Source organism: Vanacampus margaritifer, chromosome 19, assembly GCF_051991255.1.
Source record: "Vanacampus margaritifer isolate UIUO_Vmar chromosome 19, RoL_Vmar_1.0, whole genome shotgun sequence".
Lineage (NCBI taxonomy): Eukaryota > Metazoa > Chordata > Actinopteri > Syngnathiformes > Syngnathidae > Vanacampus > Vanacampus margaritifer.
In genome coordinates this window covers 14259316-14280843 of record NC_135450.1, presented here as the reverse complement: position 1 = coordinate 14280843, position 21528 = coordinate 14259316, and the positions used below count along the sequence as shown (strand labels likewise).

The window sequence follows — 21528 nt, the reverse complement described above, 5'->3', positions numbered from 1 at the left end:
CAACTCAATTTAAGGTTACTTGCTTAGTCCGTTCGCTGCGCAAAGCTTCTATTTTGAAAGATTAACCGGAAGTAAAAGGGACAAGGATTACAGAAAGCTTTCTACAAAGTACCCGGATGCGGATTGTTTTCGTATACAGTATTTGAACACTTTTTTTGTGTGTGGCTACACTGTTTGGACAGTAACAACAAGGCGGCAAAAGTAAATCACTTTGTACGTTTGTATAAGTGTTTTTTTCTTTTAAAGTCTTAGTAAAAGTAGAAGCACCTATTGTGTAAAATTTTTTAAAAATTTGACTGAAACATACACCCTGTACTGATCACTACTAGCCAATCACTTAAAAAACAACAAAACACACACAAACATATTTCTTTACTATTTTATTTCCAAAATGGTTTAATTGACATTTATACAAAAATAAGCAAAATATTCAGCTGGGAATGATTAACACAAAGACAAAGACACCAGCAATACGTACATATATGCATTGTGATGCGACATCAACTTTGAACCTGTAAATAACAATTTGCGTGCGTCTAAACTGGGACGTGTCTGTTCACAAAAATAGCCTCTCCATCAGTCCCGCACACCAGACACTTTCCAAGCACATCCAAACTGTTTACGGACAGCGTTTGGCTGGGCAGCATGTGAGTCGTCTCCAGACGACCTTTACTTGAGTCTCCGCTGAGCCACGTGTTGACGAGGGACTGGTTGCCTCCAGCGGGAGCCGCCGCACTGCGGGAAACCATGCTGTTGTTCTTACCACCTGGCGGAAAACCAATTACAAACGCCACTCAATATAGGATTGAAGTATTTTTTTCTCAGCTTGATTATAATGGCCGAGTGAGCGTGACTTTTACAACCGAGAAAGAATAAAACCGTCTCTGGTCGCTGTTTACCTTGCAGGAAGGACGGCATGTCTGCAGGTGACGACGTCTCCCAGTGCAGCAGTGATCCGTCCTCCGAGCACGTGAACAGATGATCCGGGTTGGCTGGGTGGAAGTGGACTTCCCACACTGTAGACACAGTGAAATCATTTTTTTTTCAAATTTGCAACCAAAAAGTAGAAAACGTGAAACGATATGTACAAATCCTACTTTCAGCAGAATGCGCCTCCACGAGCGAGAACGGCGTGTTGCTTTGCCTCACGTCCCAAACGCAGAGCATTCCATCCTGGCCTCCCGTGGCCACGATGTGCTGCTGGTTCGGATGTCGGTCCACACAGTGCAGGGGGACTCGATCGCCTGACCTGAAACGACAATGTTGTGATGTCATCGGGGGGGGGGATAAACCGATTTTTGACTTAAGGGATCTTACAGGGAAAGAATCTGCGACGGGGTGTCGCTCTGTTGCCTGAGATCCCAAATCTTGAGTTGGCCGATGGAATTCACCGTCAGGATCTCGGTTGTTCTCAGGTAAGTCACGGCATGAATTGTGCTGCTATCTGCATTCTCTATATGACATACAGAAAAAAAAAATATGTATCTAAAACTTGAATCGATGCATGCGGAGTAGAAAGCGTATTCTCGAGATAACCTATGACTCGAGTGACTCCTTCCTGGTCAGCCCTGTAGATAATAATCCTGCCGTCTTCACCGACGCTAACGATCTCAGGGCTGCTGCACACCACACTCGTACACGGGGCGTTGTCACAAGGGTAACGATGCGCTCTTGTCCACTGGTGTGAGACGGATAATGTCTGTAATAAAAAAAAAAAAACAGATGTCACTAGCGCAAGCAGTCGACTACCTTCCCTGACCATATAATGAAAAATCAGCTACAACACTTATAAAAATAAAAAAAAAGACTCCATGATGTACCTGATTGTTGTGGTTGTAGCGGAATATGGTAACACCTCCAGTTGATGATGCAGTGATGATTCTGTCTTGGTCCAGAAACTGTAGGAAGATAAAATTAGCAGCCCATATTAAAATATTTGCATATGTAGCTGGAATATTATCTCAAATCAAACATGATTTACAAGAATAAGCAATCATGATTAGGGATGAAAAATACCGCTTTTCTGAAGTACAAATACTTATATTTGAGTACTTGCTGATACCACGTACTGATTCTTCATAACCATATTTTAAGTATAGTGCTGTTTAGTATAGACGTAAAAAAAATTGCCATCCCAAATTAGAATAAGTGACTTACTTGAAGATCAAGAACATCTCCCTCATGTTTATGTTCACACAACAACTGTGGAACGCCATCAAATCCTTCTTCCATATAAGGAATTCCATGATTTCCAATAGACCAAATAGAAACTGTGTTGTCCTATAAAGAAAGATGGGTCATTTTAAGTGCATGGCATAAAATGGGACATTGGAGTTGATCGAATGACAAATATTCATAAATCACAGATTGTATACTGTAAATAGATTTACTGGCGATTATACGAAACACACACGCTATGGTGATCATCACGCAGCTCTGACACTTACAAAACGTCCATGAAAAATCTTTAATGTCACGATATCACAAATAAACGACGAACCTCGTTATCCCAAGAGCCTGTCGCAAAAGTTTCGGGCTGCTGCAGAGACGAAAGCGATACCGGCCGCCATCTAGCTTTGCTGATTTTTTGAGACGTGTATTTCGCATTAATTGATTCCATTACAGTATAAAATGTATTTTTCTTTTTGTTAAATTCAGGTTTAATGAAGCTAGCTTTAGCTTTCAACGACAAACACGTTAGCGCCCCAATCAACGTCACACTACGGGTCACCCATTCGGACAAACTTCATTCCTGGCGAAGTAGCACTCCGCCTAGCGGTCACAATAGCTACTACAGTTGTAAATCTCGTAATCCAACGAGCGAGCGAAGTGGAAATAACCTCGTGGGAAAGAGGCATATATTTCCAACATTCATTTCCCATGAAATGATACCACTCTGCAGCATATTGCGCCAAAGACGGACCGCCCCGCTGTAGCTTCCCCGTGGATGTCTGGTGACGTATCCGCTGCTCCGTCTGCTTTGGAGGTTGCCAGCTTCATCGGCAAAACATTTGGCGCAGGCGCGGCACTGACGGCTGCTGTCTACTTAGTCCGCAAAGTCTGCCTAAAAATGGCGTGGAAATCCGGAGGAGCCAGCCACGCAGAACTCGTCAACAACCTGCGCAGTAAGTCGGCATTCTGCGGCAAACGCGAGCGTTGCGTGCAAAGCGTTTTATTTTGGAGGTTGCGCTCACGAGCTGCAGCTAGCTGCTTTGCTAAAGCTAAGTGGCATGTTGTCGTTACCTCCCCTCCACCCCTTTTCCACAAACCACGCTTCAGTTGTGCGTGGTAGAGGAGACGGAGGCACAAAAATGCCCATTCAAGGTCACCGGTCATTCTATTTAAGCGTTATTCGTTGGGTTAATTTAGCCCGGTAGCTTCATGTGCGTCATTTGGGCCAGATAGGCAATCTGCCCACATTCACTGATGCTATCAATGTTAGAATCCACTTGACTCCTTCCTGAATGACACTGACAGCTGAAAACCTTGCACGCTATGTGCTTCTGCAGTTTGCATTGCAATGAGGACCACCACAACTAGTTTGCAGTATTTTCCAACGTTATTGCATACAGTATTGCATATTTATTGCCATGAGAAAAATCGCACAGTATACAACCAAACAAACAAAAAAGTCACATAAAGTGACTGAAATGATGATGATCTCGTCTCAATATCCTCACAGATTTATTTCAGCCTGTTTAATTGAACTCTTTATTATCATTATTATTCTTTTTTTGCTGTAGTAATTGGCAGTGGTAGAACATATATGATATCTATTATTATGGAGTGAGACATTTGTGTGACAAATGTTCATAAAAATAAATGAAAACATTTGAATTCCTTGTATAAAAAATAAAAATCGAAATTATTTGATGTAAAAAAAAAAATGTAGTGAAAATAGTTACTTGGTAATGAGTTACTTTTATTAAGTAACTCACTTACTTTTTGAACAAAAAATGAGTAACTATAACTAATTAAATTTATAAAGTAACATTCCCAACACTGGTTATGACACTGCAACCTTGGTTCTTAAACTATTAAAACAGTTCCAAACAAAATGAATTAATAAATGTGTATTGCATCATTCACATAAAAATACATCACATTAGGTGGGTTACATCAACCTGTTTTTTTTTTCTTCAAAATTTCAAAAATTAGTCGGCATGTTTCAAGGTTGAAATGGCAGTTTTTATTTTTTTTAAGCACGCATCCATGCTAGAACGGTCCAGCCAACTGCTTGAATGGTAAACTCATTAACTGCCATAAATTCATTATAGAAAAAGATTATTAAAAATCCGGGGTGTCAGGCGATTAACATTTTGAACCGTAATTAATCGCATGACTTCACTAGTTAACTCACAATTAATCACAAATTTTTATATCTGTTCTAAATGTACAATAAATAACAATAAATGAGGTTTTCATGCTCTTAACACAAGTGGAAAAAAATGTGAAACTAATAGAAATAGTTCAAATGAATTTTTGACGTTTATAGCCGTCAATGGCAGTGAATGAGTGAGTCGGTGTAATGAGAGCAGTGCCGGCTGGCGTTGGCTTTCCTTGCATTTGGCAACCTGTTGACAGGGATTATCACACTTGTGTATTTTTTCCTCATAAGTATTCAAACTTTTTTTTTCTTACTTCAACAATGACTGATAGGGATTTTTTTTGATTTTTTTTTTTAAATCGAATGTGGCTCTTAATTAACCTCTCATTTTTGCACCGGCAGAAAATGGCATCATTAAGTCCGACAAGGTCTACGAAGTCATGCTGGCCACAGACCGGGCGCATTTCTCGCGCTGTCATCCTTACATGGACTCGCCGCAGGCAATCGGTACGTCCGCCGGAGTCTCCAAATTGGAATCAGTCAGACAAATATACTAACCGAACCCATGCTTCTCTTCGAACCAAAAGGTTTCCAAGCAACCATCAGCGCCCCACATATGGTAAGAATTCACTCAAAAGTCCAAATCTTTTCATCCGTACGCTTTTTCTCATCCTTATTTTTAATTTATTAATTTGTCAATTTACGTTACATTATTAAGCTCAATTCACTCATTTGTGTCTCCCACTCAGCACGCGTACGCCCTGGAGCTTCTCCACGACCAGCTGTACGAGGGCGCCAAGGCCCTGGACGTGGGCTCCGGCAGTGGGATTCTGTCCGTTTGCTTTGCACGAATGGTGAGCCACAAGCCACGAAAAAAAAAAAAAAAGATAAAAAAATAACAAGTCATAAGTCACGTAATTGTGTCGAGCATAAAGCAGCATCCGAATCGGTCCTTTGCAGGTAGGTCCGAAAGGGAAAGTAGTCGGGATTGACCACATCAAAGATCTGGTTGATGACGCTCTAAACAACGTCAAGAAAGACGACCCGAGTTTGATCACGTCGGGAAGAGTTGTGTTAAAAGGTAAGTCATTTTGTCACGTAAGGGCTGTGCAATTAATCGAAATTCAATTAAAATGTCAATTATTACACGCCACAATTACAAAATTGGCACAATCATCAACAAAAATAAAAGATTAATGCTAATTTGGAGTTGTTTGAATTTATAGATTTGCACTTTTTTTTTTTTTTTAACTCATTCACTGCCATTGACAGCTATATACGTCAAAAATTCATTTGAACTATTTCTATTAATTCATTTTTTTCCACTTTTGTTAACAAGAGCATGAAAACCTTTTTTTTTTTAATGTACATTTAGAACAGATATAAAATTTGTGATTAATCGTGAGTTAACTAGTGAAGTCATGCGATTAATTACGATTAAAATTTTAATCGCCTGATGCCCCTAATTTTTAATAATCTTTTTCTTTTCTTTAAATCGTGTCAGGCAATTAAAAAATTTGATGGTAATTAACTGCATGACTTCAATAGTTAACTCACGATTAATCAGAAAATTTATATCTGTTCTAAATGTACAATAAAAAGTGATTTTTTTTAAACTAATGAATCACAATTTTCCATAATTAATTGCGATTAATCGCAATTAATAAAAAAAACTTTTTCTAACAGATATTTACTTGAGTAAATCTCAGGATTAATTAATTTAGAAATAAAGACTGTTCCAATAGCTTTCTTTTCAGCTTTGAATAGTTTGAATTTAATAAATATAAATTAATCTCCAGAGTTAACACTTTAATTTTGACAACCCTAATATATATATATATATATATATATATATATATATATATATATATATATATTTAATTATTTAATGAATTAATTACAGTTGGAGACGGACGATTTGGCTACGTAGACGAGGCGCCATACGACGCCATCCACGTTGGAGCAGCAGCGTCAACGGTCCCCCAAGCCGTGAGTCCCGAGTTTGAAATCTTAAAATGCAGTGGAACCTCCCAAGTTCTAGCAAAAGCCATTCTGGGTCTGGATGCTGCTCGTCTAAATTTGTCGTTTTAAATTTCCGCTAATGTTTCTAACCCGCTCCGTGTGGCAGCTCCTGGACCAGCTGAAGCCCGGTGGCCGCCTCATTCTGCCCGTGGGCCCGGCGGGGGGGAACCAGATGTTGGAGCAATACGACAAGATGGCGGACGGCAGCACCAAAATGAAGCCCCTGATGGGGGTGATATATGTGCCTTTAACGGACAAAGACAAGCAGTGGCCCAAGTGAGATTGACTTCCTTCTCCTCCCCCCCTCCCACTCTGTCCTCCTCACAGCGGAAAAGGTGAAATGGGCGTGGCTTGGATCAGACACCGGATCGCATGAGGCTGCATTTTTTGCTGCTTGCTGGCATATTTTGCTTCTTCCATACCATGCCGAGTTGCTGCACGTTTTTTTTTTTTTTTTTAAATCACACATCTGAGGGTGAATCACACCTGCTCGACTAACGAAACTTGAAAAAGCAACACTGTGAAGGCTTGTTTGGGTTGCGTTAGCATGATAATCTGTTATTTTCTGGATGAGATGCAGATAACACAAATTGGATTGTATGTGTTTTATATTTGTCGCCTTTTTTTTTTTTTTTTTTTGCCTTCTCTAACATCAACAACTTTTGTTTCGTGCAGGGATGAACTCTGAACAGGAAGACAGTCCATAATCCACCATTTTAATATCCAACCTGGACCGAAACACAGACTGGGCGGGAAGGGTCAAGCAGTCCTTTCATTTTGTTTCCAAACCTCTCATTTTAAGTACGTGTCATTAAGCGTGAGATGGACTATTGAGAGTTTCACCGGACTGGGAAGAAAAACTGTTGTGAGCTGCACCCGCTACATTTTCTGTTATTTTGAATGCAGCCAGCCATATACGCATAGTATTACATTTCTGCCGAAGAGAAGAATGCTGGACTTGAATGATGATAGCAGTGTGCTAATAATAAGCAAATGAATGTTTGTTGTCTCCGGGGAGAGAGAGAAAAAAAAAAAAAACGAAAAACACTGAATCTTGAAGCACATTTTATTTTGAGTGAACTGCGTGATGATTGTCATCAATTCTGGAATGGCATATGACAATAAAGAGTTGCTTATGTTTTGGCTTTGGAGCTTTGTTTTATGTCCAGGCTGTCAAGTAGGCTTAACAAATGTTGGGGTTTCTCTGCAAAAACGTTCTTGTTACATCATCCCCTCTTTATCTATAGCTAAAATATATATGGTGTATTATTTTTTTTAAGACTGGTCGAATTTGTCTGCTGAATGACGTCACTTCCGGCGCGACTCGCCAGCACGCAGGACTTATGACTGATTTACACACTTTTATGTCCAGGCTGTGTCAAATAGGCTTAACAAATGTTGGGGTTTCTCTGCAAAAACGTTCTTGTTACATCATCCCCTCTTTATCTATATTTACAATATATATGGTGTTTTCTTTTTTTAAGACTGGTCGAGTTTGTCGGCTGCATGACGTCACTTCCGGCCCGACAAAACAGCACGCATCTCTTATGAGTGATTTACACACGAATGGAGTGTCGGTCAACGAAGACTGGTCGAATTTGTCGGCGGCATGACGTCACTTCCGGCGCGACTCGACAACACGCAGGACTTATGACTGATTTACACACGAATGGATTGTCGGTCACCGAAGCCCGGTCGAATTTGTCGGCGGCATGACGTCACTTCCGGCGCGACTCGACAACACGCAGGACTTATGACTGATTTACACACGAATGGATTGTCGGTCACCGAAGCCCGGTCGAATTTGTCGGCTGCATGACGTCACCTCCGGCGCGACTCGACATCACGCAGGGACTTATGACTGATTTACACACGAATGGATTGTCGGTCAACGTGCTACTGACAAGCAGCATTGACAAACCATTCATATGAAAGTCCGTGCGTGCTGTCGAGTCGCCTCGGGAGTGACGTCAGGCAGACGACAAATTCGGCCTTTCGGAGGACCCAGCCTTGACAATTTGGACACAGTGACTGATGCTGCATTTGGGGATGGTCGGAAGTCGGATATATCCGAGTTGTTTTTCCCCCCAGTTCTGAACTGAAAGCATTCGAGGCTAAAGTAAACAACCAAAAGGGCGCATAGTGATAAATTGTTTTTTTATTTTGGTCCTCACAGACTCTAATTACTGTGAGCCAGATATTCTAACCACTTTTCCCCATACATTTGATTGAAAAAATACTAGATACGGCGAATACCGAAACCAGATATCGGGCTAATACCCGACCTTATTTCAAGGTATCGGTAGTCACAACAGCGGCCTCTTCTGGCTGTTTTTTTTACTGTAAGGAACATTAAGGAAAAATGCTACATTGTGATTTAAAGGTCTTTTTTTCTCTCTTTTTTAAAGATCAGTTATTGTTTTTTGGGGGGAATTTTTATGTATCAAAAGTGCTAGTGGTATCGACTAAAAAAGAAAAGAAAAGAAAAAGCATTAAACATCCCTAAAAATATACATTTAAAATTTTCAGATGTATTCCAACTTGTTAAACCAGGGACTGCTTGAAAAATGTTATTGAATTGATACAATGCAATGGTACAGGTCTTAATGATCCTTTTATGTAATCAATTTTAATCTCAAATGACATATAGCACTTTGAATGAATACTCAATATAATACATCCCCATGAAACTTTGCAAGGATTGCCGGACAAGTGGTACTTACATACTATATGACTGTTACTATGGCTTAGTGTACTGATCCACGAGTACTCAGTGTATTTACATTTCTATCCACAGGCCAGTTTCATCTATTGAGAGCACTAATATTGCGCAATTAATTTCTGTACAGATGTAACAAAACAATATAAACAAATGATAAATAATAAAAAATATATCCTTTTTGATATCAAGTATTGGGACACTTACCAAAAATAAAGGCGAGTTCCAATGACGCATGCTTAGATGAGTTTGGTGCGGGTAAATTTTTTTATAGTGGCCAGGCGTCCCAATACTTTTATCTGCCATTTTTATGAACTCACAAGCGTCAGATGATGTCATCGGCTTCCCTTCAGCAGCAGGACGCGATCAGCGTAGAAGCAGCATGAAGCAACGCAGCGCAGGACGGGATGTTTCCAAGCTCACATGAAACTAATTACAGACGTTAGGCTACAAGGAAATACAGTGCAAATTTAAACAGTCCAGACTCGGGTTCTAGTGGCTCCCATCCTTTCTTTCCTCCCGGGTTTTTTAACTGTCAAGAGATTGTGTGTTGTGGCTACAGGTACATGCCGTTGATGAGGTAGTCGGACTCCTCCGTGGTGAGGGGCCGCGCTTTCTTCAGCTTGTGGCGAACGAGCCTCAGCCGACAGGCGATCATGAGCAGCAGCGAGGCGGTGATGATCAGGCCCAGCGCCAGCGGGAGGATGGCACCTGGCCGGGGGGAGGGGACCGCACAAGTTACAGGTGAACGTCACGTACAAAACACCCGAGCTGTTTCTGACCTGACTCGGGGACAAGATGGCCTCCTTTTACTGGAAACGGTTTGGACACTGGGATATCATTCTCTTGGCTTTGGGAGACTCTGGGAGCAGCTTTGAAAAAGCACAATCACAATTTGAGTCACTTCTGCATCAACAAAGTTCATATTTTATAATAGTAGTAAACAGTAGGACCCAAACAATTAATCGGGCATTATTTTCCAATACCTATTTCAGTCTGTTTGGTGATAGGAGGAGCCACAGTAGCTGGTTTAAAACCAGGACCTACACAACAATAATAAATAAATAAATAAAATAAATCAATCAATTACTAGTGGTCAAAAAATGAAAAGCATGAAATCATCTTCTCACTTTTCTGTATACATTCACTGACGCAGTCCGACTCCTGGAGAAAGTTGTTATGGTTGCCCTGGCAACCGCCGTACAGGAAGTGTTTGCATTCTCCCGCTTTGCGGTCGTAGTACCAGCGTGCGAAGGTGCCCTTGCAAGGTCCGACGACCGGCGCGGAAGAACACGGTTCTAACCAAGACACAGACGAGACACGATTACATGACATTGTTGAAAAAAACATTACGCTGTAAGCTAACCTTTGAACCTCAGTAACATATCACGGTCAAAATATCCCTAGCATCAAGAATGATATATTTGAATGAATGTATTGACAGAAATTAGCTTCTTTTAGCCGCTAGCTGTTTACTCTAACATGACTTGCAGTTTGGCAACAAAATAGTGAACAATTAATTCCCTCCCCACCCCAAAAAAGTCTTCAAGCTGTTTATTGCCACTCCCAGTTGAAGTTTACTGTCAAACTAAATGTACACATTATGTAGTCAAAGCAACCCACATAGCCTTGCCTTTAGCTTAATGCTAACAAGCGCAGCAAAACACGACTGACAAGCTAGCAGTTAGCATCGACAATGCCCACCTCAGTTGGCCAGTTCTTTACATTCTATTTAATTACTCTGTTTTTATAAAGTACCAAACCACTCTACACATTATTTTTCTTCATTAAAAACATATTTTTGTGCTGTTGTTGTTTTTTTGTGGGGGAAGCTAGTACAGCTGGATAGCATTTCCATTGACTTGAATGATACTTTGCATTAGCTTGTCTGCGCTATATACTACTTTATATCTTAGCTTGTCCAGAATGTGCACTTTTCACTGAAAAAGATAAAATAATAATAATAAATGAAATACATTTTAAAAAAATAAATAAATGAAGGGGCACTGAGGGAAGAATTTTTTTTTGGGGTGGTGGTTAATCTCAGCCTAAAGTAGGGATCGGATGACAGCGAGGACAGAGCCGCTTTGTTCCGAGGCCCAGCAAGTCTGCAAGCACAGAACTCTTTTCCCACGGAATGTGGAACGGATCGTGGCTTCTGCCAGCATTTAAGCGCTCCGTGCCGTGACTCAATGGCTGCCTACGGGGGCTCCGTGTCTGTCTCCAACACTAAAACCTTCACTGCGACAGAAAGGCCACAATGCTAAGGAAGATCACGGTTTAAGATTCCTGAAGTAATAGAACACATTCAATAACAAATTGACATTGTAAAGGAAATATGTATTTGTGCAAACCACCCCCCCCCCCCCACCCTTCACCTTTTCCCACAAGAGTTTGGTAATGTATTAACGAACAGAGGAAAAAAGTAGCAGCTCTAGAACAGACCTCTGTGGAACACCAACATTAACAATTGGTACGATTTGAACCATTCAATGGCAGCAAAAATCTGTGTAGAATTGGGGGGGGGGGCATATACTGTATTTCCTTAAAACATGACTAACCACCTTGACTGTTTGAATCCTGCTGCCCACTGGGCTGAGGTGTGACTCCGCTCCTCTCCTGAGAAGCTCTACTGTTGCCGTCGTCCACCCTGGATCCGGTGCGGAGCACCGAACCCTCCCCGGACTCTTGGGCACGCGTCGGCGGAAGCTGACGGCTGGGCAGACCTTCAGCGTGGGTCACCGACTTCCTGCTGGTGTCAACTAGGCGAGGATCGGAACCGTGAGCGTCGACATCTCAAACCGTTGGCCAATACGAGTGTTTTCTTACAGTTGGGACAGAAGTCTTCATCCGACCGATCGGGACAATGCTGCTTCCCGTCGCAGGCGAAGGTGATGTCGATACAGCAGCCGTCATCACATTTGAACTGGTAATTTGAGCAGTGGCCGGTACACACTAGCAACAAAAACACACACATGAACTTTGAACTTGACACTTCAATGAGTCACTCATTTGCTGTAAATGTAAGATGGTGAGGTCATTACCCTCTGCTTGATGTTTTGGTGCCAACACTGTGACGGACACGTTGTCTGACGTCCTTTGACCCGATGTATCCGTAACAGTCATCTGGAAAGTGTACACGCCTTCCTGCAGACCAGTGACCTTCAGCAAACCCGGATGAGTTGCCTGCAATACACACACTTTAAGTCACGGTTGCTTCAATCGGGAGTGTGGGGGGGGGGGGGGGGGTTAGGCAAAGAGACACAGTTGCAGTTACATGGATGTCTTTGTATGGTCCTTTAAAAAATAAAATTAAAAAATGTGTACATGTGTAGGCATTACACTAGCATGTACTAGTTAGCCCCAAGGACAACACGAGTAGCCCACGGGTCTGTTCTAAAAATAGTGATGGGACACTGTGACTTGCTAAGAAGAATGCTACCATTTATTTATTTAAACTTTACATACCAAATATCCTATATTTTGTTTACAAATCAAATAGATTGTGTTCAATTAGGGGGAAAAAATATATCAAATTAAAGATATATTCTGGAGCTCTGGCCCACAAACTGTTGACTTAACAGAAGCAAACAAATGTAACCTGACGCCGACTGCGTCTCCTCATACTGCAAACGCAAGCACCGTGTGTTGTTTATTCTTCTGTTTAAAAGCTTTGAATAGCTCGTGTTTGAAGTCAGTTGAGCCACCTAAATCAGGGGTCTGCAACCTGTGGCTCCCACTGGATCTCCAAAAAAAAAAATGGAGAAATATATTTATATATATATTTTTTTACATATTTATCTTTGTTATATAAAATATTTTTTAAACTAATTCATGATTTTGATTTTTTTTTAAACGAATAATTCAATATTCTAAATTTTTAAGTCAGAAGGTAAATGAAAACGTTTATTTTTTTTATTACCTAAAAATGTCCAAAAGGAGGAAAAGCTGCAAATTCCCATAAATTTTCCATGAAATTGCGCAAAAATATCAGAGAATGTAATGAAAAAAGGCAGGAAATAAAATGCTCAAAAAGTAATGAAAATGTCCAAAAACAAAAGAAGAAATGCCAAAAATGACCATACAATGTACACAAAATTGCCAGAAAGTTAGAAAAAAATATTTTAAGAAAAAGCAGGAAAGAAAATGTTCAAAAAGTACGGTAACCTTAAAATGTCCAAAAACAAGAAAGAATGACTTTGTCTGCAGAGTCGCTGACCTTCATCACGATGTCTGTGTCCCCCTTGACGAGGGTCCAGTCATAGTGACCGATCCCGTGGTCGTCCACACTGTCACGGCCGTCCAAAACGGCCCAGTCGGTGGGCAGCTGGATCACAACATCCTGGCCTGCGTCGCAGCGAGGGGGCTCGTCAACTTCTGAAACACAAAACAGTCAGCTCTTAACTCATTCACTGCCATTGACGGTTATAGAGGTCAAAAAATTATTTGTTAACAAGAGTATGAAAACCTATAATTTTTTTTATTGTACATTTAGAACAGATACAAAATGTATTATTAATTGTGAGTTAACTAGTGAAGTCATGCAATTGATTCCGATTAAAAATTTTAATCACCCGACGCCCCTAATTTTTAATAATCTTTTCTTTCTTTTTTTTATCATGTCAGGCGATTATTTTTTTTTATTGTAATTAATTACATGACTTCAATAGTTAACTCACGATTAATCACAAATTTGATATCTATTCTAAATGTACAATATTTTTTTCCTGGGTTTTCATACTCTTGTTAAAAGTGGAAAAAAATTAAACTAATAGAAATAGTTCAAATTAATTTTTGACGCCTATAGCAGTCAGTGGCAGTGAATGAGTTAATATATTTCTTCTTTTTTTTGTTTTGAATAAATGACAACAAAACCGTAACATACATTCCCCAGTGAAAGGGCTCTCGCATAAAAATGACTAATTCAAGGATGTCACCTAACAGCAAACAAAAATTCAGTGCTACAACTCATTTTGTAAATTTTAGCACCAAAAAATTTACTTCGAATTTTAATATTACTGATGTCTAAAAATGTTTTTAAAAAATTCATATTTGGGATTTTTGCCTCCCCCCCGTGAAAAAAAGGACTAACAAACCGGAAGAGTCCAGTTGCCCCGTACATTTTTTTTTTTTTTTTAAAGCCAATCAGTACATAAAAGTGTGACTACTTTGCCACCTCTGGTTATTTACTAATCAAGCAATGTGCGCATGACGCGTCCCACCTGGCGTCTCATCCGCCTCCCCGGGCCTCCGCTCGCTCCCGGGACCGCCGTAGGAATCCGGCGGACCGCGTCCCAGCGTGACGTTCACCGGGCGACTGTGCGAGGCGAAACCCGGCTGCGGCGCGAAGGAGCAGACATTTTGGCTCCTGTAGGTGCAGTTGAAGAGGTAACAGTTGAGGCTGTCCCCGGCCTGCTTCGCCTCCTCCTGGACCACCGCCACGGTGCAGTGAGGCTGCGCGCAGCAGGCGTGCACGCAGTCCCGCCAGGTGTACACTCGATCCGGGGCCATGAGGAAGGTGGCCCCCTGCTCGATGGAGGCCCTGGCCCGGATGATGCTCTCCCGGGCCGAGCTGAAGTCGCTCACGCACGAGTCGGCCACCTCGCTCGGCCGGTACGTTTGGTCCTGCTGGAGCTGCTTGCGGAACTCCTCCAGCAGCTCCTCCACTCCCGTTATTTTGGATTTTAAGTCCGATATGGCCGACGTGCGAGTGTGGATGGGCGGCAAGACGTAAAGAAGCAGGAGCGAGGCGACGAAGGCGAGCCTCGGCGAGCGGTGATGCTGCATCTCCGCCATGTTGTTTACTTACAAAAGACCACCCCTTGAGGCCCCTGTCAGAAACAACAAGATTGACACCTCAGACGATCGCGAATCGGTCTGAATAGGAAAAAAAACGCACTCACCTACTACATCCAGTTGTGTGGTGGGGGAGGGTGGTAGGTGTATGTGAGGAGGGGGGGGGGGGGTGTTGTCGTCCTCTGACGATGCTAGAAATCTGCCGTTGTCATAGTGACAACAGCAAGTGTGCAGTGTTGTGCTTTGCAGCCTCCATCCGCTAGGGGTGGTAGAGTGGAATAAAGTGAGGGAGTGTGGTGTGGGAGAGGGAGAAGTGAAGCGTAAAGGAGGCGCGAGACGAAAGGTGTCCTACTGTCCTTGGCTGTGTCCGAATGTCCACCCTTGTTCCTTAACCCCTCATTCACTACATAGCCGTCCACTATATAGTGGCTTAATATGTAGTGCCCTCATTCTGTTTGGCGATTCGGACAGCCAGCTCACTACTTTCTCCTCGTCGCATATCACGTGACCTCCGTAAACTTACGACGCACCGGCGCATGAATCTCCGACTATTTATTGTGAATAAAAATGTTTTAAAACTGTACTTTTGTTCCTATCTTGTACATATTTTCAACCGAGACGAATTATTTCCGTTGTATAAATTTAATGCATCGCTGCTGTTGCTCGCGCCATTTTTTTTTTTCATACTCGCAATGCATTGTGGTCAATATCAATCCGGTTTTAACATAACTGTGTGCATATTCCAAATGAAATCTAATTCCATAAAGACACATTTTATTTAAACAATATAACACACATCTTGAGATACATTAAATATGAAACGACATGGACACAACTCCCATTTCTGATAGTTTTAAAATAACTGTCAGCAGTCTTGTATGCAAATATAAAATTTGTTTACATTTGATATTTTCCTTGCAACAAACAGCAGATTGAAGGATATCATCTCGAGCAAGATGAGAAAAAAAATCATTGTAAAAATAAGTGAGCAGATCACATACAGTATTTAGTTGTAATTAGTATCTTCTATGATTTGTCACATAAATTTCAATAATAGTACACAAGCATAGACGGTCCAGTCCACATGTGAAAAAAAATTAAGTACAAGTTATATTTTGTACACGTATGCATGTCCACATATAAGGTATTCCATGAAATTTACTTGTTTGTGAAATAAATGCCATTTCAAGAAGTCTTAATAATGCTAAAAAAAACGGCATGCATTGACATCTTTCAGATTTGCAAAACAAATAAATAAAAAAAAACAGATAGATGGGATGCAGCATCCACAATAATACATTAACAAAGACGTCGATAAGCAAAACTCAAATCTTTTCATGTAGTATTTTTTGTATCTCAGGCTTACATTACAGTCAGTCTCTAGATATGTAAACATTTCATCATATGAAAACAGGAACAATTGTTGTGGGCTTACAAATCAAACTCCAAGTCGACGTTGTTGTAACATACCTGACGCGTCCATAAGGCGGCTCAACGCGATAGTGGCACTTGACAAAACGACAATTTCCAAACCATCCCAGCAGCCGACCGACAAAAAACCTGGCTGGAAAAAGCTGCAAACACAGACTCTTGTTCGAAAAAAAAACAAATACTGAGGTATTGAGGAGAATACTGAGGTGTCCTGTCGCCACTCGAGGCCTCAGGTGGGTTTGTTCCTGTGGTCCGTGATGGCCTTCCAAAGTTTACACAAAATTCCGCCTCTGCACGGGACACCAAGACAGAGAGGAAGACCGTCATAGTGAGCACCGTTATTTTCACGACTATAAGGCGCGCCGTACTATTGAGCACACGCACGTTTTTTTTTTCTTTTTCTCTTTTCTTTTTGTCCTGGAGAGCTCAGTATTGTTCATTCGGTAATTTTACCGATTTGACATGTCATCATCATTTCTCTTTTTTTTATTTTTATTTTTTCTTTCTTTTCTTTTCAGGAGAGCTCAGTATTGTTCATTCGATTTGACATCATCATTGCTCTCCTTTAAAAAAATAAAAATAAATAAATAATAAATAAATAAAAATGCTTTTTTTTTTTTTTTAAATATATATACATATATATACATATATATATTTTATATATATATATTTTTTTATTTTGTATGTGGGTGAGTATGTGTATGTGTGTGCATGTGAGTGTGTATTCATTAGTTCAACTAAAACCTATTAAAAAATCCCATACCGCACGGTTAACCATATGGTAGCATGCTAAAACATATGCTAATGCTAGCCTAGTGGTGAAAACACGGTAATTCATCCATTCAAATCCTTCCGACATATTCGGCTCAATTCACTATCCTTTCGCGTGTCAATGTTTTTTATTCAGCCTTCACTCGCAATTTCTCCAGAAATTTGCAGTGTTATTAGACGGTCATCCGATATCAAAAACGATACACATAAAACATCGAGGGCCTTCTCACATCAAATTCAAAGGAACTGAAATGAGACTTGTGCACTACCTCAGTCTGAGACTCTTCAGATCGTCTCTGGTGACATCGCGGAGGATGTCATTCAACGTATATTCCTCAGTGAGTATCTAAAGCAAGGAAACATCAATGGAGTTAGTGCAAAAGACAAATATGAGGAGATGAGATGAGATCCGATCCGATCCACACCGCATCTATGGAGTCCTGGTCGGCGCCATAAAGCCTCAGCCAGCTGCTCAGCTCTGCCTCGTCCCGCTTTTTGCCAGGTTGTGGACCACACGTCGGTGCGGAGACGTTCGCTGGAGATTGGAGTGAGGGACACCAAAGACATCTTGACATAATGGACGGCTAGATAAGGCATTTTGAAAACGAGCTTTCCACTTACCCGTGGTGTGAGATCGCAGTCGTAGTAGTCTGATCTCCTGCTCTCTCTCCTCCAGGACTTGTTGAAGGATGGACTGATATTCTCTCTCCTTTTCCAGCAGCTGTTCCAGCAGCCTGATGTCACGCATTTAAGAGAAAATATCAGTAAGTGGAACTAAAATAACCGATGAGTTGATGTTTGCCACCTGTTGGTCTCCAGCTTCATCCTGCCCAGCTCCATGCTGACGGAATGCTGCGCGTTATGGGAGTCGCGTGACACGGTGGAGCTGAGCGTACTGACTCCCGAAGTGACCACCGTTTCGTCCTGACTGGAGACGGGCGGCGGCCGGCGGGCCGAGCTCCTCCCGGTCTCCTCGTCGTCGGCGTCCTCGTGGTCGGGCGCGTCGCTCTCCGAGGCCAGGCTGAAGTGAGGCCTGAGTTCTGCACGCAAATGCCCGCGCGGTCGTTTTATTATCAGTCGTTCGGGGCCTGCTTGGCTTCATGTGTTTTTTTTAAATGTTAAATTTGACTTCATTTCTATAAATGCTGCATTCACCAAATTTGGACTTGCACTGTACGGCGAACCGCATATTCACAAATTTAGTTGAAAGGAGTGTCAAACATTGAGCGATACATTTGTGTTGAGGTAACTTTTTTGCCACTAGGTGGCATTAGCGTTTCATGTTGGACACTGGCGACAGGAACGGTATGTTTTTTTCAAATTTAGAGCAATTGGTATTTGGAACATGAAGCAACATTTTATTTATTGAAAATTAAAATTAGACACCACTCCCCACAACAACAAAAAAAAATCGCATTTATTATTGCTAAATTGCATTATAGTGAATCTTTTGCACAACCTTGTATGTAAACTATTACAATAAACTGTTACATCAATTGTATTTAAAATTGTACATGCAAATTAAGTCCGTATTTTAGAAAATCCATATACTGACTTTTAATGCCTCGCAGAAACCCTGTACTTCGTTTCATTGGACTATGTTGAATTAAGTTGAGGAATTTCATTTAGAATAAAATAGGTTTTATCATGCACCCTCTTGTGGCATTTATAGGCAATTACAAAACTTTTTAGAGTGCGGATTTTCGCTACTTACAGCAAAACATTTTTGGTAAAAAAGATGACATATTGTTAAATAGCTTTCGTTTGACTACTGTGGTCTGAGGCCATCTGCTTAATCCGTTTGTAAACCGCCACACCAGGCTGAACCGGACAATAGATCTCCTGTATGCTAATGAATGGCAACTTTCATGCAAGCTGAGGGACAGGACAGCAGAGGGGGACGGTGGTGGGGGGGTGTGGGTTGTGGGTGGGTCACCGAAACAACAAACCAGTTCAACCAGTTGTACCACAGTTAGGATTGTGATGCGTCTCTTAACTGCCAGTCAGAAGGTTGACATGAACACTTTGGCAGGTTTTTTTTTTGGCTTGTCATGTGAGCTGGATACTTGAATTTCTTTTTCAACCACTGGTCATCTATCTAAGTCTTGTCACGTGTGTATTAAAGCGGGGTCGTGCATAACAGACGATGTCGTTACCTGGCACCAAGATGGTGATGGCGGTCTGAACTGCTTTTCGAATGATGTTGTCCAGGGCGAACATCCAGTGAGGCTTGATGTTGTGGTTTCGCAACACTTTGTTCACCTAAAAGCATCAAGAGGTCACTCATTTAAATTTGGGATTTTTTTTTTTTAAAGATATACTTGACACAATGAGTTATTTTCAGCAGTAAAAAGTACATTTTTTGAGCAGAATTAATTTGATAACTTTATTATTTTTCACGTAAAATTAATACCTTTAAAAACTCATTCATCCACTTGCTGTTGACTAAAATAATTAATAAATAAATAATAACAGTGATAATGGTACTTTACGCCGGGGCTGCTTTTTACCAGTCATCTTTCCTTTGTAGTTTTAAAAGAAACCACCAGGAGGCGTCAGAGCACCACCTATGGGGTGATCAAACTTTTTTAAAATTTTATTTATAAAAAGCAAATAATGAGAAGAAAAAAAAGAAGACTGCAAGGGCCACTAAAAGATCCGCCCATGCACTAAATAACAGCCGACTCAAATCACCCTTAAACACCGCTTTATGTCAATGAATTGAAAGTACTGCATTTATAAAAGGCAAAGCAGACTGACCTTTCTCGTGGAAAGATTTGCCATTCATTATTAGCCCATTATTCCTGACACATTACCCTTTTTATCGCCTCTCTCAAAGGTTTTGTAATCATTACTTTGGGCTGAAACATGGCAAGCCTGCTCGTGTCAAATGACAATTAAAAAGGAACGTTCCGAGCTGCTGGTTCAAGGAAGAGGATACGAAGACGAGACACCACTACTTACAGCATCCTGGAATCCAAAGAGTACGACCTGCAGCTGGCTAATGGCCGTGCTGTCAAAGTCCAGCTCCAGCTTGAGCTGAGACAGCGTGCGGGCGATGATTTTCCTGTCGGCCGCTCGGATGAAGTCGGCCAGGCTGACCACCAGAGTGGAGATGTGCTGAGCTTTCATCTTCATTTCCTCCGAGCCCTGCGGCTTCCATGAAAGGGATTTGAGTTGTCAAGTGTTATCTTACAAGCGTGCGTCTTAATGGCCTGAACCCACCTGCGCGATGGCCTCCATCAGGTTGGCCACCACCTTGTCCCGGTCCTCGGTCAGGATGTGGTGCAAGGTGGCTCGCCTCTCGCTGTCTTTCTTCAGCATAAAGAAGCCCGAATCCTTCTCTTCGGGAGATGGAGGGGCGCTGTGGTCCTCAAAGTTCTCAACCGGAATGCTGAAAGAGCAAAACAATTGATATTTCAAAAATCATTCAGCGGTATTTTTGTGGGCGACTCGTCGTACCTGAGGAAAAGCGAGCGGGGCCCCTTGACATCGCGCTCGCTGTAGCACTTGACGCTGGGCTTGAAGATGAAGGGGTTGGCGTGGAGGTCGTTGTCAGGGGAGACGGAGCCGTACTCGCTGCTGCTGCTGGTGTCCTCCACCACCACGGGCACCGGCAGGGAAATGCTGCGCAGGTACTCTGGAGAAGAAGAAGAACGCTAAACATTAAGAGGAAGCATCACTTTCAAATTTAGTCACATTTGAGCCGATTAGTCAACTAATCTTGACTACTAGGTGACTAGCAAAATATTACATCACGATTAGTCGGCCAATCTTGCTTGAGCACTAGGTGACTAGCAAAATAGCACATATGATCCGATTGGTCGACTAATTGTGACTACTAGGAGACTAGTTATGTGAGTCTTTTGTTTTATATTTGTTGTGTTAGAATGTCCCTTCTCTCTTAACACTAGTTGACAAGCAAAATAGTACATATGATCAATTTAGTTGACTAATCGTTACTACTAGGTGACTAGTCAACTAGCAAGATGGTTATATGATCTGATTACGTAACTAATCGTGACTACTAGTTGATTAGTCGATAAGCAAAATAGTACATATGATCCGATTCGTCGTCTAATCGTGACTACTAGGTGGCAAGTCAACCAGCAAAATTGTCATATGATCTGGTTACTTGACTAATTGTGACTACTAGGTGACTAGTCGACTAACAAAATGCTCGATATGATCCGATTAGTCGACAAATCGTGACAAGTTGGCTAGCAAAATTATACATACTGTACGATCCAATTAGTCAACTAATCTTGCTTGACTACTACATGACTAGTCGTCGAGCAGTAGAACCAGTATAAATGAGCCGATTAGTGACTACTCGGTGACTAGTTATGACTCTGTGGGTATTTTGTTTTGTATTTGTTGTTCTGCAATGTCCCCTCTCTCCCAACACTAGTTGACTAGCAAACTAGTACATATGATCCGATTAGGTGACTTATCATGACTA

The 21528-nt window shown here is 41.5% G+C and overlaps 4 protein-coding genes across 9 annotated transcripts in view; 1 reads left to right on the top strand and 3 right to left on the bottom strand.

Annotated features, from left to right (window-relative positions):
• Positions 1-365: 365 nt before the first annotated feature.
• Positions 366-3607, bottom strand: nup43 (nucleoporin 43). 2 transcript variants are annotated; one of them, XM_077551880.1, is made up of 8 exons: positions 3244-3607; positions 2158-2280; positions 1821-1898; positions 1537-1699; positions 1318-1453; positions 1098-1249; positions 900-1016; positions 366-766 (listed from the first exon to the last, which is right to left on the bottom strand). In XM_077551880.1, exons 1-8 carry the CDS (start codon positions 3334-3336, stop codon positions 537-539), a joined length of 1092 nt encoding a protein of 363 aa, XP_077408006.1. In that variant the 5' UTR covers positions 3337-3607; the 3' UTR covers positions 366-536. The 2 variants fall into 2 exon arrangements, with proteins under 2 accessions (XP_077408006.1, XP_077408005.1); XM_077551879.1 differs by lacking the exon at positions 3244-3607 and adding an exon at positions 2501-2643.
• On the top strand, positions 2948-7487 carry pcmt (protein-L-isoaspartate (D-aspartate) O-methyltransferase). 3 transcript variants are annotated; one of them, XR_013289326.1, is made up of 8 exons: positions 2948-3125; positions 4730-4834; positions 4915-4946; positions 5077-5181; positions 5288-5408; positions 6231-6316; positions 6456-6684; positions 7025-7487. XR_013289326.1 is itself a non-coding variant. In XM_077551881.1 (8 exons), the coding sequence occupies exons 1-8, from the start codon at positions 2948-2950 to the stop codon at positions 7035-7037; spliced, it is 810 nt and encodes a 269-aa protein (XP_077408007.1). In that variant the 3' UTR covers positions 7038-7487. The 3 variants fall into 3 exon arrangements, 1 of the variants encoding a protein (XP_077408007.1); XR_013289325.1 differs by having other exon boundaries at positions 6456-6946; XM_077551881.1 differs by having other exon boundaries at positions 6456-6625.
• Positions 7488-8036: 549 nt separating this feature from the next.
• On the bottom strand, positions 8037-15166 carry lrp11 (low density lipoprotein receptor-related protein 11). Its single transcript, XM_077551878.1, has 10 exons — positions 14972-15166; positions 14291-14899; positions 13288-13445; positions 12113-12254; positions 11898-12023; positions 11633-11830; positions 10199-10366; positions 10055-10111; positions 9851-9940; positions 8037-9779 (listed from the first exon to the last, which is right to left on the bottom strand). The coding sequence occupies exons 2-10, from the start codon at positions 14862-14864 to the stop codon at positions 9625-9627; spliced, it is 1668 nt and encodes a 555-aa protein (XP_077408004.1). The 5' UTR covers positions 14865-14899; positions 14972-15166; the 3' UTR covers positions 8037-9624.
• Positions 15167-15621: 455 nt separating this feature from the next.
• map3k5 (mitogen-activated protein kinase kinase kinase 5) overlaps positions 15622-21528 on the bottom strand; it is a 79209-nt gene continuing 73302 nt past the window's right edge. For 2 of the 3 annotated variants that reach the window (XM_077551877.1, XM_077551875.1), the window contains 9 exons: positions 20529-20706; positions 20292-20460; positions 20031-20222; positions 19223-19328; positions 17872-18106; positions 17688-17800; positions 17492-17601; positions 17336-17412; positions 15622-16585 (listed from right to left, as the gene is read on the bottom strand). In XM_077551877.1, the coding sequence (XP_077408003.1) occupies positions 16525-16585; positions 17336-17412; positions 17492-17601; positions 17688-17800; positions 17872-18106; positions 19223-19328; positions 20031-20222; positions 20292-20460; positions 20529-20706 (1241 nt within the window). In that variant the 3' untranslated portion in view covers positions 15622-16524. The remainder of the gene's footprint in view (positions 16586-17335; positions 17413-17491; positions 17602-17687; positions 17801-17871; positions 18107-19222; positions 19329-20030; positions 20223-20291; positions 20461-20528; positions 20707-21528) is intronic. The other variant, XM_077551876.1, reaches the window with a different exon arrangement.

Bases quoted from the DNA above. Each gene is read 5' to 3' on its own strand.
- nup43 (XM_077551879.1), bottom strand. From the start codon at position 2,620: ATGGAATCAATTAATGCGAAATACACGTCTCAAAAAATCAGCAAAGCT. The intron at 2,281-2,500 runs GTTCGTCGTTTA...CTTTCTTTATAG, and splicing joins CAGGCTCTTGGGATAACGAG to GACAACACAGTTTCTATTTG. The intron at 1,250-1,317 runs GTAAGATCCCTT...TTGTCGTTTCAG, and splicing joins CCGTCGCAGATTCTTTCCCT to GTCAGGCGATCGAGTCCCCC.
- pcmt (XM_077551881.1), top strand. From the start codon at position 2,948: ATGTCTGGTGACGTATCCGCTGCTCCGTCTGCTTTGGAGGTTGCCAGC. The intron at 3,126-4,729 runs GTAAGTCGGCAT...TTGCACCGGCAG, and splicing joins ACTCGTCAACAACCTGCGCA to AAAATGGCATCATTAAGTCC. The intron at 4,947-5,076 runs GTAAGAATTCAC...TCTCCCACTCAG, and splicing joins CCATCAGCGCCCCACATATG to CACGCGTACGCCCTGGAGCT.
- lrp11 (XM_077551878.1), bottom strand. From the start codon at position 14,864: ATGGCGGAGATGCAGCATCACCGCTCGCCGAGGCTCGCCTTCGTCGCC. The intron at 11,831-11,897 runs GTAAGAAAACAC...ATCCTCGCCTAG, and splicing joins TGAAGACTTCTGTCCCAACT to TTGACACCAGCAGGAAGTCG. The intron at 9,780-9,850 runs GTCAGAAACAGC...CCCCCCGGCCAG, and splicing joins CCATCTTGTCCCCGAGTCAG to GTGCCATCCTCCCGCTGGCG.